The 17,051-nt window shown below is 40.1% G+C and overlaps 1 protein-coding gene across 1 annotated transcript in view; it reads left to right on the forward strand.

The window, feature by feature from the left end:
• Positions 1 to 17,051, forward strand: part of astn1 (astrotactin 1) — a 2,716,024-nt gene that overhangs the window by 787,640 nt on the left and 1,911,333 nt on the right. Inside the window, exon 3 of the mRNA XM_073063618.1 lies at positions 3,984 to 4,377. Coding sequence (XP_072919719.1) covers positions 3,984 to 4,377 — 394 coding nt within the window. The remainder of the gene's footprint in view (positions 1 to 3,983; positions 4,378 to 17,051) is intronic.

Raw genomic sequence — 17,051 nt, forward strand, 5'->3', positions numbered from 1 at the left:
GGATGGAGGAAGAACTGATCTTGCTACAAAATGTCTTTAAACTGAAGCCAAGGTTCAAAAAATAGTATCAAAACTATTAGTTGCACAAAGAAATCTCTGAACACTATCCTGCACTGTGGAAAAAAGTCAAGATGATCTTTAGTTCCTTTTCAACGTCAGGTTTAGAGGACTGCAGTTTCAGTGCAGTTGCCCAACTTCTTTCAAAGCAACAAAACGGACTGCAAATTATTGAACTTGGAGATCTGAGGCTCCTAAGTGACATTCAGCCTGATGTTGAGAAGCTGATGTCACTGCACCAAGCCCATCCATCTCTTGAAAGATGAAAAAGCAATGAAATAGTGAATAGTGATACTACCAACGTGCACTCTAAAATTGTTGATGAAAATTGCTTTTACTGTAATTAAGTCAACAAATAGTTTTATTTGCAACTTTCAATAGATTTGAATACTTTTTATAATTATTTGTCACTGCTTTGAATTTGCACTTCCTATTTTCTTTCACTGTGCATCATAGATCAAAATTCTTTATAGTTATTTATGTAATGGCCAGAACGGGAGAAGGAGTCACTGGGGATATGGTCTGGGGAGCCAAGGGAGCAGTAACCCAAAAAATGATTGTGAGCTACTGCCTAAGTCTTTCACCCACCTGTATGGCATGTAGCAGAAAACCCTCCACTGATCAAGATAAGTGTAGCTCCAAGAACATTTGAGAATCTTGGTACTAAGTTCACACCATCCACTATCATAAACATTCATTCCCTTCACTACCAGTGTACAATTTCTGGAGGGCATACCATCTACCCCAATTCACTGCTACACAGGTTACTCCTAAATCTCACAAACTTGTGAACTCTGCCCAGGGACAACAAAAGCAGTAGACTCCATATTATAGATTCATAGAGGAAGAGGGTCTTTCAGCTCAGAAAAAGGCCCTTCAGTCCAACTGGTCTGAGGTATCCATCAAAGTTAAACCTATTTGATCTAGGAATAATGGTGCATAGTTCCCTGAAGGTGGAATCTCATGTGGATAGGGTGGTGAAGAAAGTTTTTGGTATGCTGCCCTTTATAAATCAGAGCATTGAGCATGGGAGTTGGGATGTAATGTTAAAATTGTACAAATCATTGATAAGGCCAAATTTGGAGTATTGTGTACAGTTCTGGTCACCGAATTATAGGAAAAATGTCAACAAAATAGAGAGAGTACAGAGAGGATTTAGTAGAATGTTACCTGGTTTTCAGCACCTAAGTTACAGAGAAAGGTTGAACAAGTTAGGTCTTTATTCTTTGGAGCGTAGAAGGTTGAGGGGGGACTTGATAGAGGTATTTAAAATTATGAGGGGGATAGATAGAGTTGACGTGGATAGGCTTTTTCCATTGAGAGTAGGGGAGATTCAAACAAGAGGACATGAGTTGAGAGTTAAGGGGCAAAAGTTTAGGGGTAACATGAGGGGGAATTTCTTAACTCAGAGAGTGGTAGCTGTGTGGAATGAACTTCCAGTAGAAGTGGTAGAGGTAGGTTCGATATTGTCATTTAAAGCAAAATTGGATAGGTATATGGACAGGAAAGGATTGGAGGGTTATGGGCTGAGTGCAGGTTGGTGGGACTAGGTGAGAATAAGCGTTTGGCATGGACTAGAAGGGCCGAGATGGCCTGTTTCCATGCTGTAGTTGTTATATGGTTACATTTGGCCTTATTTCTCTAAATATTTCCTCCCCATGTATCTGTACTAGTGTCTTTTAAATGTTGTTAATGTACTGTCCTCAACCACTTCCATTGACACTCATTCTATATAGGGACCAGGCCCTGGGCTTTCCCTCAAATTCCAATTAAATCTCTCCAATGTTATCATAAACCTATGCCCTCTAGATCCCAATTTCCCAACTGTGGGAAAGAGATGCACTTTCACTCTATTCCCCTCATGATTTATGCAACTCTATAAGATATCCCCCCTTTCTATTTTTAAATTTCTAAATTAAAAAATATTTAGAGATGAAGTACAATTCCTGGCCCAACAAGCCCATACCACTAAATTACAACATGTGACCCATTAACCTACTAACCCATAGGACCTTGGAACATAGGAGGAAAATGCAGCATCCAAAGGAAACCCATGCAACCCTAAGGAGAACATTCAACCACCTTACAGACAGCAGTGGAATGAACCTGTGTTACTTTCCCAGTAATAGACTTAAATTTAGTGGCCACTTTATTAGATACATGTGTAGACCTTCTTGTTAATGCAAACATCTAATCAGCCAATCATGTGGCAGCAACTCAATGCATAAGAGCATGCAGACATGGTCGGGAGGTTCAGTTGCTGTTCAGACCAAACATCTGATTGATGGTACCAGAAGGGGTGGTTTGAGTATCTCAGAAACTGGTAATCTCCTAGGATTTTCACACACAACAGTCTGCTGAGTTTACAGAGAATGGTGCAATAAACTATAAACATCCATTGAGTGGCAATTCTGTGGGTGAAATCGCCTTGTTAATGAGAGAGATCAGAGGGTCTTTTAAGAGACTCCTGGATTGGTACATGGCACTTAGAAAAATAGGGGTAACCATAGGTAATTTCGAAAGTAAGTACATGTTCGGCACAGAATTGTGGGCTGAAGTGCCTGTATTGCGCTGTAGGTTTTCTATATTTCTATGAGAATGGCCAGACTAGTTCAAGCTGACAGGAAGGCAACAATAACTCAAAAACCACACATTACAACAGTGGTGTGCAAAAGAGCATCCCTGAACACACAGCATGTCAAACCTTGAAGTGAAGGGGCTGCACAGACGTACACTCAATGACCACTTTAGTAGGTACAGGAGGATAAATATACTCTTAACCACAATGAAAAAGTCCTAGCCTGCACAACCTCTCTATGTAACTCAGTCACTCAGTCTGGGCAACATTGTTGGAAATGCCCTCTGTTATGGAGGATTTCAAACTCATATTCCAGTCTAGAGATCTGAATGTTAGTCCTGTTGTTTAACCAAATTACAAAGGAGGGAAACTGCGTAAACAGATAATTTGGATACCACCACACTGGTTCTTTAATAACTGGATGATGTAGGTTTTTTTGCAGCGTCTGGAAGGTTTTTCAATGAGACACCATACTATATTTGTCAACATGATGAGGAGAGTCAGTTGGTAAATCTGGTTGGGATAAAAGTTGTTGGGAATGGCGAGGGTGGAGCACCACGTGAGGGATATGGGACAAGTGACAGAGAAGGAGTGCCAGCGTGGGGAGGTGGCAAGAGTGCAGACACACCCAGCCCTGAGACACCAGGCAAGGTAATATGATTCCAAGCAATTGGCTTATTGATTATTACAGAATGTCTCTCTGGTGCTTCCTGCTCCCTCCCCTCTCCAATCCCCTACCCCAACCATGCTTCCCCTCTCTCTGCCCCCTTCCCACTCTCAGTCCACAATAGAGACCCATGTCAGAATCAGGTTTATTACCAATCATATGTCATGAGTTTTTTTGTGGCAGCAGTACAGTGCAATACATAAAATTGCTACAGTGCTGTGCAGCCCTCTTAGGCACCCTAGCTATATATATATATATATCTTTTGCACAGACTTACGTAGACTTTTGTACAGTACTGTGGATGAAATATTTATGCTTTAGTGGAACAAGAATTTAAAATTCAAAGTCATAGTAATCGTAAAAGTATTGATCAAATAGAGAAAGATGAGAAGAATTGCTACAGGAAGGTTGAATGAACTGACTTGTGGATGCAATCGTTGAAGAGCTATTGTACTCAAATAGTCATCAAAATACATTCTATCATGAGCTTTTGAAGATTTTCTAACTAGACATATTTATCAATAGTGGTCCATTACATATATATCAGGAGGGGGCAATCTGCTGGATTCATTTGTAAAAGTATGTTTTATCTTGCCAAAAAAAAGTAGGATTGTTCTTTTCTATTATGGGAAGTCTCCTTACTTGTTGAAATTGTCACATTCTTCTCTCTCTCTTTTCCAGGGGGGAATGATTGCCCTGCTCTTAGCAATCCTGTTCCTTGTCTTGGTGCTCTACACTCGGCGTCGGTGGTGCAAACGTCGCCGTGTCCCACAGCCACAGAAGAGCGCCAGTGCAGAAGCCGCAAACGAAATCCATTACATCCCATCGGTACTGATGGCGGGTCAGAACCGGGAGAGCCTGCGGAACTCCCGGCTGCAGGGGCACAACTCCAGTGGGTCGATCAGTATCCGGGAGACGCCTATCCTGGACGGTTATGAGTATGACATTGATGACCTTCGCCAGCAGCTGCAGAGGGAGTGCATGAATGGCGGGGAGGATTTTGGCAGCCAGGTGACACGCACGTTGGATTCACTTCAGGGGTGCGATGAGAAAACGTGCTTGGATCTCACTCCAGGTCTGTACCAATACATCACTTTACTGAAAATAGGGACGTACGAGGTAACGGGTGTTGAATGAGTGAATAGTTCTTGAATGTGTAACAGGTTTATTGTTGTCCCATCTACCATGTTACAATGAAAAACTTTGTGTTGCATTCTGTCCATATAGAACATTTTAGGCAAACAATAAGGTGCAAGACCATCACAAGGCAGATTGTCAGATCAAGAGTCCACCTTATTTTACAAGCCGACTATTCAGTAGTCTCATCAAGGTAGGATAGAAGCTGTCCTTGTGCCTGGTGCTGTGTACTTTCAGGCTAACCCTAATGCTTAATCCTTCCCAAGCATAGCGTTGATTTATGCGTTGTCTCATATCAGAATCAGGTTTAATATCACTGGGATATATCATGTAATTTGTTGATTTATAGAAATGAAAAGTGGTGAGACAGTGCTTATGGGTTAAATGTCCATTCAGAAAATGGAAGGCAGAGGGGAAGAAGCTGTTCCTGAATCATTGAGTGTGTGCCTTCAGGCTCCTATACCTCCTTCCTGATGGCAGCAATGAGAACAAGACATGACCTGGGTGATGGGGGTCCTTAATGATGGACACAGTCTTTTTAACACATCGCTCCTTGAAGACGTCCTGGATACTACCGTGGCTAGTGCACATGATGGAGCTGACTATGTTTACCACTCTCTGCAGCTTACTCCAATCCTGTGCAGTAGTCCCCCACCCCCCACCACCATACCAGATGGTTAGGATGCTCTCCATGGTGCATCATGGGGCAGAGATTCAGTTTAATGCACTAAATATGCAAAATAATGTATTCATGTCATTTTCCACTTCTAAAATACAGATTCATTGAAGTAAACATATCTCAGCATTTTATTGCAAATTTATTGAGAATAATAGATAACAAATGTTTACCCAGTGTCTCTCTTATGGGTCAGAAAAGCAGACACTGCAAGCTAAGATCTTTTGTCGTTATCAGCCACATGAGGGATGAAATAAAGCTTCCACTTTTTACAGATCCCAGTTTTGAATTTTTCAGTTATTTTGGAGAGAATGCCATTTCAGGGAAGTTCCGGGGGAATTGCAGTAACAACCCAGTGGAGCTAAAGGACTAATCTGGCAGAACACTGGAGAAAGTGGAATGTACCAACCAAATTTAAATCACCCTCTTTTATAATGATGTGAACAAATGTGTATGTTTACTAGACATCTCAGGCTTTGAGAATATATTTTGCACAGTATTTACAATGTACTACATCAATCAGGTAGCTTTTTGTTGGTTCTTTCTGTAATATTTCAGATGCAGATAGCTGACAGAAATATTAACTGTGTTTCTTTATCCATAAATACTGTCTGATCTTGTGTGTGATTTCTGGCATTATCAGGATTCATTTCAAATTTCCAGCAGCCTCTTTTATTTTTTTCATTCTGTATCTGGGTCACTATGTTGAACTTCTCTGTTCCTTTACGTGCTTTGGCTCCAGTCTACTGTTCTGATGAGGTGTTTCCCAAACTTTCTCAAGTGCTTATCATTTGCTCAGTCTCAGTTCTTCTCTTTAATGACTAGAAGATTCGTGGAGTTGTTGACATTGAGGAAGGTTGTCTTAGTAGGCATGGCGATGTCAATGTGTTGGTGAAATTGCTGACAAATAGCACTTGGAGTTTAGACCATATGATATAGGAGCAGAATTAGTCTATTCGGCCCATCAAGTTTGCTTTTCATCCTGGCTGATCCATTTCCCACTCAGGCCCAATCTCTTGACTTCTCCCCATATCCCTTCATACCCAGACTCATCAAGAATCTATCAACCTCTGCCTTAAGTATACCCAACAACTTGCCCTCCACAGCCAGCTGTGGCAACAAATTCACTACTTTAATTCCAATGAATGTGAGGTGATTAATTTTGGGAGTAGTAATGAGATTAGGGCATACACTATGAACAAGAGGGTCCTCATGAGTATCGAGGAACAGAGGTTTGTTTTTCATGCATTGAAGAAAGTTAAGAGGAATTATGAACAAGATATATAAAATGAAGGAGGGGGGTGTAGATAGGGTAGATTACCGGAAGCTTTTCCCTATGTTAGAAGCAGATGAAACCAGAGGACATAGATTTAGGGTAAGTGATAAGAAATTTAGAAGAGATCTAAGGGGGTCCTTTTTAATCCAAAGAGTGGTGAGTAACTGAAGTACACTGTAGAAAGAATGATGAAGCAAAGTCACAGAGAGTATTTAAGTAGCATCGAGCCAAGCATCTAAATCACCAAGGCATAGAAAGGTACAGGGCAAGTGCTGGAAGATGGGATTAATGTGGATAGGTGTCTACCGCTGGCATGGATCTGATGGGCTGAAAAGCCTGTATCCATGCTTAATGACTCTATAACTTTAATGCCAAGGCAATCACAGTTTGTGTTTTTAAATGATAAGGTCCTTGTTCATGGTATATTCTCTGCATACTTTCTATATCAAGTTTGTTGCAAAGCTTCTCTGAAAATTACTGCTTTAAGCCATAGTTCTGAGATGAGAAAATACTGTTTTGTTCTGCCAGTCATAGATGGTTATGCTAATTGTTTGTCTTGAAGTTTTGTTTCATTACCACATTTGTTCCTGGAATTTGAACAGCTACTCAGCTCTGCGTTTTTCATTATGATGTTGGACACTTCAGGGACAGTGTGTTACTGTGAGACTTGCATCGTTGTATTCCTTTTGAAATTCTACACTTGCAGACTGGAACCTATTATTGGAAAATGCTTACAAAGTGTAATCCCATTTGAATTCTTAATATTACTTCATTTATTAAGGTATAAAATCCACAAGATACTATGATAATTAAATATTGATTTTGAATGAAATTCAAATATATTAATCCTAACATTTTTGCTTGCTGTGCTTTGACTGTCATACACTTTGATTAGTTCTTTTCCCTCAGTATGTTGCATAAACATCTGCAATCTGAGTCAGTAATTGACAGTGATATGGATGTTTTTTTTATTATTCTCCTTGGTTTAATATGACAATGTTGCATCTTTCTCCAGCATGTGATTCTATTATGATTCTGTTGTATTTACATACAAATCCTTTGTTAAATTCTAAGGTCCTATCATCATCATCATCATTATCTTCAGTATGTGCTGGGTCATATGACATGGGTGATCATGGTCTTATGACTATAATTGTTTGTGGCAATTTTTTTCTACAGAAGTGGTTTGCCATTGCCTTCTTCTGAGCAGTGTCTTTAGAAGATGGATGATCCTAGGCATTATCAATACTCTTCAGAGATTGTCTCCTGGCTTCAGTGGTCGCATAGACAGGACTTGTGATATGCACCAACTACTCATACTTCCATCCACCACCTGCTTCCATGGTTGCCCGCGAGCCTGATCGGGGGTGGAGGGCTAAGCAGGTGCTACACCTTGCCCAAGGGTGATCTACAGGCTAGCAGAGGGAAGGAGCACCTTACACCTCCTTTGTTAGAGACGTATTTCCACCCCACCACCCTCAGATGCCCACTTTATAGAAACCAGATTTTAGAGGTGTAAAAGAAAATTTGCATTTCTTTAGCTGTTTTTACATTAGCTTCAAGGAGTCTTAAAGACCTTAAAGGTAATTTAAGACATTGAAATATAGCAATTGTTGTACATTGGAAATCATTTTGTACTCAACACTGTGATGATATTGAGGTAAGATGTTAGTTGACAGAAAAATATTGAACAGAATTCTGCACAAAACAATAATATAGCTTTTTTTCATTCATCTGAGAACCTTGGTTTTTTTCTTCTCATTTAAGATTCAGCACCTCCAGTCAACCTGTACTTAATCAATCCCACAGAAAGGGGTTGAGCACAGAATATGGCTCAGACGTAAGACTGGCACCCAACTGAACTGCAGCTTGCACGTAAAATCTGTTCTGAACAGACAGGCTGAGGGGTTGGATGAAATGAATAGAAAACAGAATTAATTTTTGCTGTTGTGTTCCAGTGCTTACTTGATGGGAAGATCAGATTTGCTAACTTGTCTATGTAACCTTAATGGTTTGGCTCCTTGCAAGCCCTGAGAGAGCTGATTTTTCAAGTTTCTGAAGACCTCAAATCTACAGTGACCATCTAGAGCAGTGGTTCCCAACCATTTTTTGGCCATGCCCCACCTAATCACCTCTAAAATCCTGATGCCCCCTGTGGTGATATATAATTCTTATTATTCAAAAAGTGAACTCCTAGTCACCTGGAGGAAGCCTAAAAGACCATTAACTTGGTTTAAACAAGCTTCCAAAGAACATGGCATTCATGAAAGAGAAAAATAAAAGAACCAAAGGACTGTTAAAGTTCTGAGGAAGAAATTTACAAAGACAGATACACCGTTTAAAAGAGATGACGCAATGTACACACCTTCACACCACCAAGAACCAAAAGCCTCTGCAAAAAGCAGCATTGGCGCGACCTCGTACGAGTTTCTTACGCGCTTGGGCTTGTTCATTCGTTCCTTCCTACATCAGTCAATTCATTAATTTAATTATGAAAGCCATTTGATGGTTGTAATGATGGTGATACACTATATATACAGTACATACGCAATTACACATATACATACACACAAGTATTTTTATGTATGCATACTGTATATACACATATGTATTAACTCACACACACACTCATGCTCACACAGACTTACTAGAAAAAATTCACTGTTAATAACTCATTCTCAAATTGCCCCCCTTAAAAATCAAATTACCCCCCTGTGGGGCGTACGCCCTACGTTGGGAACCACTGATCTAGAGGAAAGGCAAGGGTAGAAGTTCATACTCTCTCATGTGTTTAACTCCATTGACAAGTTTGGAAGAGGATGATGTAGAAAGATTATCCTATTAAGCATTTAATGCATAAAATAGAGGGATAAATGTTCTTCCTCTTCTTACCACTTCAAATTATTTTTATGATCGAAGTATGTACGTAGTATACAACTCTGAGATTTGTCTTGCCCACAGACAGTCACAAAAAAAAAGACCATGGAACCCGTTCAAAAAAAAGCTCATCAGCACTCCACCCCACACACAAAAAAATCGCTCAAATGGCAACAAAAAAACGAACAAAAACACAGAAAATAAAAACATAAAACCAAAAGGCATATTCAGTTCAGCTCATTGTTCAATATCTGCAGACCATTCGAATTCAAAATTGCTCAAGCTATTAACAAAAATTGGAGCAAGCAGAAAAACTAGAAATGCATCATAAGTGAATTGGAGTCTACAATCTGCAAACCTCATCGATTAAACCTTGCTCTAGTACTATCCTCTGATAGCATTGAGGAAGAGAGAGATCATTCGCATGCAAGGACCTTCCCTCAGGAGCAGCATTCGAGAGGGAGAGAGAGACTGACACAGACAAACATCTACCTGTGGTAGCAGTGAGCAATGGGCTGGTAGGTGATGCTGAACACTCACTCGCCTCCACACCCACCTCGATGAGTTTAAATCTTCCTTAGCACTCTAATCAATGAGATTAGTGAGAGATGGAATTGATCATGGCTCATGCCCTGTCTCCAAGCTTCCTGGCCTCCATACTGTAACGCTTTGCTCACAGCCTCGTGGGACCCTCTCAGAGATAGCAGAGCAACAGATCGATCGTTTGGCCCAAAAACCACCACCAGAATATGGATAACAGGCTTCAGCAGTTGCAGAACCATAACTGAAATAGAAAGAAGATGTAGAAGAAGTGAAAAGAGTTGCTTCACAATCTGTTTTGAGTCTATTGCCTTTGGTAGTGTTGTCTGCTGGCACCATCTTCTATTCAATAACTTCTGTAACAGGAGCTATCGTGCATAGACTGATGGTTGTACTTGATACTTTCATCAATAATGTTAAGTTCTGCCAGATGATTTTATCTTGAACTTGTCAGCTTCCATTGTTCAGTTTTACCCATTTAATCACCAATTGCCCTCTGCAGGTATAAGGGCCTAAGTATGACTTTCACAGTAGCAAAGTTGAAGCATCCTGTAAGTAGATTGCTCTCTCCATTGCTATAACCCCACCACAAAGAATACTTCAACCAGATTACCCTGGCCATACTGTACTGTACTGCCAATCAACAGCATTTTTGTTAGGTAATTGTCACTGAGTAACCAAAGATTTATGAATAGACATGTGGTCAGTAGGGGAGACTGAATCAATGTAGGGCTTGAGAGTTTTACTTAAATTCATGCCTTGGAAGAAGGATTGCAGGATTGATGAGAGTTACACAGGGTTTCCCATGCTTGTGAATTTAGTACCAGCTCTCCCCTCCAATACGTCACCGTTGACTACCCAGAATCAACTGAAGAAAGTAGAAGAGAAACCTAGGTCACTGTCCTTAGGTAAACATGCAGTATCTTGGTGGTTAAGGTGCATTCTTGCCTTTGCAAATTTCCAGAGGTCAAATAATATATGTAATTTAATGTGTTTAAAAAAGACTAATCCTTAATTGGATGTTTTGGCATGTATGAGCCATTCTAACAAAAGGACAGAAGGATCAAATTTCCACACCGGTCCTCCCTTTCCTCTTCATTTCTCCCCTATCAGGATACTTTTGAGATTCCTCTCTCCTTGTTCTGCTTTACAGTACCTGCAACCCAGGTTAAGTTCCCATCGCTGTCTGTGAGGTTGTATGTCCTTCCCATGACTGCATGGGTCTCCTCCAGCTGCTCGGGTTTCCTCCCACGATCCAAAGACATACTGGTTGTTAGATTAACTGGTCATTGCAAATTGTCCAATAATTAGGCTGGGGTTAAATCGGGGGATGCTGGACGATGTGCTTGAAGGGCAGGAAAGGTGTATTCCATGGTGGATCTCAATAAAAAATAAATAAACTGCACCATGCAATAACACATTCCATTTTCTAACTACGTGTTGGATAAACATCTCCCCATTCGAGTTTTTGCTCACAATTTCATATTCTTCTTCCCTGTCTAGGCCTCACAGCAAGAGCAAAATTGCTTATTTATCAAACCCTTGATCATTTTTTTAAAACACCATTATTATCAGATGTTTGGGATGAACTACATGCTCACTAGACATATTAAATGTATCAGGGGAATGGACTGAAGAACTAAGTGTGGGATCTTAAAAGGATTCTGAAGAGAGGGAGTCCATCTGACTTGGCATACACACTCAATATGATCCCAAACTGCCTTATGCCATTTCATATGAAAATTGGCACTGACCAAATGGTAGCTTCAACATGGCTGACTGACGTAAATGTGATGTATAAATGTGCACTGTTTAGCAACACCTGCACCAACATCTCCACATTCTTTCATAGGAAAAGAAGTTGCATGCACAGCTTAAGTTTTAGAATTTGCTTAGTGGTTATATAAGAATGGATACACCGGATTGTTTTCCAGGGCTCTGGCAACAGCCTCAGAAGAGCTTTCATTTTGAAATAATTGAAAATACTGTCCCTATTGTTCATATTTAATTGGCCAAAGGATAACATCCAAGTACACAAGTTGATTCCCAATCTAGCACTGAGCCATGAAGACCTTGCCATCTCAGCAGAGCCAAAAACACCGTGTGTTTTAATTTTGCCACCAGTGCTCCAGACAGCATGTTAAATGTAAAACAAGATCATTCTGGGGCACTGATTTGGAGCTCACATTAAGCACTTGAGGAGGGTTCATGATCAAATGTAGCTAGTTGATTCCCAGTATAACATGAAACAAGCTGGAATTTGTCATTATTACATCCTTTGTGAGTGAATTTTCAGTCAAATACCAATAAAATGTGAGTCCATTTCCAGGATAAAGATTATTAATGTGAAAGGGGCAGCTTTGTCACACATAAGTTGCTACATTTCTTCTTGTAAGCTGACAGAATGCCGATATAATGATTTTCTTCCATTACAGTTGGAAGTGGGTGGGGAAGTGACATTATGTCAGCAGTTTTTATTCTGTCCTTATCCACTCTTTTTTTTTGGAGAGGATTCAAGATTCAGCCCATCGACAATTATTACTGAACTTCATCAGAAGAGCTCACTGAAGCAATTTCCTTACATTGGATCCATTCCTTAAGAGAAAATATTTTTCAGGTACTACCCCTGACAGCAAGAGAGAGTGCTTAAGATAAAATTAGGTTTAACAGTTGTAAGATCCCAGATATATTGTAAAAGATGTCAAGCCCAGTCCTTTAAATGTACAGCCCTGAAAATTTGCATGTGTATCACTTAATAAAATATTAACATTTTTACACTAACTCACAAACTCATTAACACCTTTGTTTGGAAGCTATTTTGAGACTAATTGCTGACCCTCTAGGAAACTGGTTTTTCTCTCCCCATGAGTGCCAGCAGCCACTTTTGGCCACACCAAAGCAGTTTCTAACCCAGAGAAATGATTGAATGTAGCAGCTTGTTTGGCTCATTCAAATGTTCTTCCTGTTGCACTGTATAACAGCCTGTACAAAGCACTTTCTATCACAGATGCCAAGGCACTTCATGAAAGCACAATAAGGCAAAATATTCTCAGCAAGCCAGTGATGCAGGGTTCAAAAGGATGGACTGAAAACTTGATCTGGAAGGTTGATTGCAGGAAGGAAGATAAAGTAGAAAAATGTGGAATACTGCAAACATGCCTTGAAACTAAATGTGTAGGCACCAAACAAAGTCAGTCATAGCTAAGAGACCAGAGATGGAAAACTCAATAAGGAAATCACTCAAGTCCTGGACATAAGAAGGCTATGTGTTATGCTTTGTAACTCCAAAACATAAAATTAATTGAAACAAGATCAGAGGAGTACAAAATGTGAGCCTAACTTTGTGTTTTACTTTAAGCAAGGTGCACACATATCATGTGGTAGTGTCATGATATATGCAATTCACTTATTTTTACATATAACCCATAATGAATTATATAAACAAACAAATAATGCTTAATCAAAAATATATTTACAAGATTAGTCAAATATTACTGAAATATTAAATACACAAACCTCCTTTCTGCTTAGCTATAAACCAACTCAATAGAGAATGCGTCTCAACTACATACAGTGTATACTATATGTTACAACTGCTATATAGACATTCACAGCATAATGAAATTTAAATTGTCCCATTCAGGCTTAAAGATTTAATCTCTGTGGAGGCTTTCTTTCTCTTGTGGGATAACATCTTTCCTGACAAGGGGGATCACTCTGCTTGGCAGATGAGACTTGTGGCTATGAAACAATCATGGGTTCGGGGGCCTCCTCCATTGTGATTGTAGAAGTTGACTCTGAGACTGCAGGAAGTGGTATTGACAGCAGGAGCCTCATTTCTTCTCTAATAATTGACTCTACTCTTCACAATTGGTCAATACGGCATCTCCAAATGATATCAGATGCAATCTCCACTGTGTAGGAGAGTGGTCCACTTCTGACCTTAATCTTTTTGAGTACCCACTTCTGATTACCTCCACAGCCCCTCACCAAGACTGCTTGTCCAAGAGTGACACATCGAACATCCTTGATTCAGGACCCTTCAGTTTGGCTCAGCTGTTTGTCCTGCATACTCCTTCTGAGCTTGGGTTTGAGGAGATCCAAGCGTGAATGCAAGGGATGACGTAGGAACAGCACAGCTGGTTGGTTGTTGGTTGAGGAGTGTGCTGAATTGTGATATGCAAGGAAGAAATTGGTGAGTTTCTGATTCAGTGTCAGTGTTATGCTGACACTGCTTACAGTATGTTCTTTAGACAGGGCAAACCTTTCCAAAAAGTCATGTTTGTAGTTGTACGGTGCAGATGTAATATGTTTTATTTCATTCATTTTTAGGAATTAGTGCAACTTTTCCGCAACAAACTGTGGTCCATTGTCACTGCCTAAGTGTTCTTGAAGATTGAGAATATTCTTCTCAAAACATCAATCGGTTGCAATGCTGTGGTGGAGGCTATTAGGAACACTTCTGCCCACTTTGTAGATGTATTCACTACTATCAAGAAGTTTGTGCCATGAATGGTCCAACCAAATCTACATGAGTCCTCTACCAGGGCAATGTGGGCCATTCTCAGGACTGGAGAGGCTCTGCTCCTGGCATCTTCTGAACATGTTGGCATCCTGAGCAAGTTGTTCAACCTGTTGACCTATCCCAGGCCACCATACAATGGTCCGAGCCAACGCTTTCATTTTAACCATGCTTAGATGACCAGCATGTAGCTCCTGATCCATAGCTTTCTGCCAGAGTGGAGGTATAGATGTTACTCCAAACAACAATAATTGCGATAAAGCCCTTAGTGATTGTTTATGTTGAGAAACTTGTTGGACACTTTTCCATCTCAGTCTGTAGGTAGGCGTCAGTTAAGTCTACTTAGCTGAAGTGTTTTCCTCCAGAATGGTTTGCAAAGATATCCTTTATCCTGGGTGGTGGGTATTGATCTGCTTTCAGTACTGTGTTGATGGTGACCTTAAAATCACCACAGATCCTGACAGACTCTTTCTTCTTGGCTACTGGCATCACAGGCATTGCCCATGGGCTCCACTCAGTCTTAGAAAGAGTTCCTTCATCTTCCATGCAATCTAGCTCCCTGACTACTCACTGGATGGTATGAGGAAACGAGCTTTGCAAAACTTGGATGTGGCATTTTCATGTAACACTATTTTACCCTTGACATGTTTGAGTTTTCCAATGCCATCCATGAACATTGTTGTGGCATCATCCATTATCTTTCTTAATTCACTTTCAATTGACTCTGTTGCAGGGCATATGACATGGATCACCTGTCAAGTTGTAGTTGTCTCAGACAATCATGACCCCAGAATGCTGGCCTCTTGTGGTTACCACATACAAGCCCATAATACTTTCACTATTATGAAAGTCATTCCCACATGAGTTATCTTTTCTCCAGTATAAGTACTTAGTTGGATATCTGCAGGCTTCAGTTCAGTATCCTTTGATATACAGGCAGTCTCCGGGTTACGAATGAGTTCTGTTCCTGAGATCGTCTTTAAGTCAGATTTATACGTAAGTCAGAACAATAACCTCCGGTATTATTTAGCATCAGTTACTCAAATGTTTGGCTTAGTATCTAGTATATATTTTACCTTTTTATGCATATAAAACACTTAAGAAATGTACGTATTCCAATAATTAAACCACTGCATTGCTTAGTAATATTTGTAGCTTTCACCGGGGCAGGGCCATTCACATGCTCCATTATTCTCACTTTATCCTTTAAAATTGTTCCGATCGTTGACCAACTGTAGTCTAACGCTTTTCCAATGACCGATGGTGTTTCACCTCTTTCCAAACGCTTTATTATTTCCACTTTATTTTCAATCGCGATCATTTCCCATCAGCAGAACAGAAACACTGTGAACAGCGGGTCCCAACCTCCGCCGGTTCCCGAGGTTTGCTGGGTCCTAAGGACCACCACACTGAGACTAGTTAAATGAGACAAGTGGGGGCTGTGCTGGGTTTGGGTATTTGATCCTCCAAAATATTCCACGTGGGAATTTAAACTGGAGGTGGCAGTGTTTTTTTTATGAGATCGAGTTGCGAGCTCGACATCAACCCGGCACGGATGGTACGGGGGTCACTGGATCGACATCAACCTGGCACGGGAGCGATCTGTCACTGGATCGAACTCAGGAACTTCTGTTCTCCAGCCTGGCGCTGATCTCACTGCGCCACCAACCAACCGGATCGGGGAGGGGCGGTGTCAGGGTGAATCTTGCTAAGAAAAATTTAAGCCAATTACAAAGTTACACACTCAACACAGTGTCAATGGCAATGACTTCAAATGGCAGACAGCGTTCTCCTTCCTCAGTTCATAAGTATGAGTTGTCCGTAAGTCAGACATTCGTAAATCAGGGACTACCTGTACCGTTCAAACTCATTTTGTGGAATGAATGAAACAGCTGAGCCAGTGTCAAATCTAATTTTAACTAATTTGCCTTTCTGGAGTAATTGATAGTGGTTGTTCATTGTTAATTTTCACATTGTGAATTTCAAGGCTACTCAGTCCTGTGTCACTCTCCTCAGTGTCAGATTTTTCATCAACAGCAAGCAGATTAGTGCTCTTTTCAAAACTGCAAATCGACTTTTTCTCTTTTTCTCTTCTCTGTGCACTCTATGTGTTTTTATCTGCCTGACATGCTCTTTATATGTGTCCTAATTTGCTGTATTTTCTGCAAGCTTTATTTTTAAAACGACATTGGTCTGGTGTATGTGAGCCTCAGCCATAACAATAATACAATATGTTTGGCCAGGCTGATTTCTGTTTAGGAAATTAAATTTTGTTTAACTCAGTTACACTCAGTTACATTCCTGTATGCAACTCAATTGCATTTCTGTCTGGTGTTTCCATTGATACCGCAATTTCAACTGCTCTTTTTAGTTTAAATTGTGCTTCAGTTAGGAGCCATTTTTGAATGCTTTCTTGTATGATTCTACAAACCAAATGTTCTCTCAGTGCACCTATAAACTCATTACCCAATTGTCAATGCTCAGACAATCTCTTCAATTCTGTCACGTATACTGAAATGAAATCCCACTTCTTTTGATTCCTCATATGAAACCTAAAACATCCTGCTTTCTTTTCTTTTCAAATCTTTTTATTAATTTTAAGAAAAACATAAGTAAAATATGAGTACAAAATATTTGAGAGTACACAATTAATAGTTTAAATAAACAATCAGATATGTATTAATCAATATATAAAGTCTCCCAAACTCATAGTATTAATGT

This window comes from Hemitrygon akajei, chromosome 12 (genome assembly GCF_048418815.1).
Source record: "Hemitrygon akajei chromosome 12, sHemAka1.3, whole genome shotgun sequence".
Classification (NCBI taxonomy): Eukaryota; Metazoa; Chordata; class Chondrichthyes; order Myliobatiformes; family Dasyatidae; genus Hemitrygon; species Hemitrygon akajei.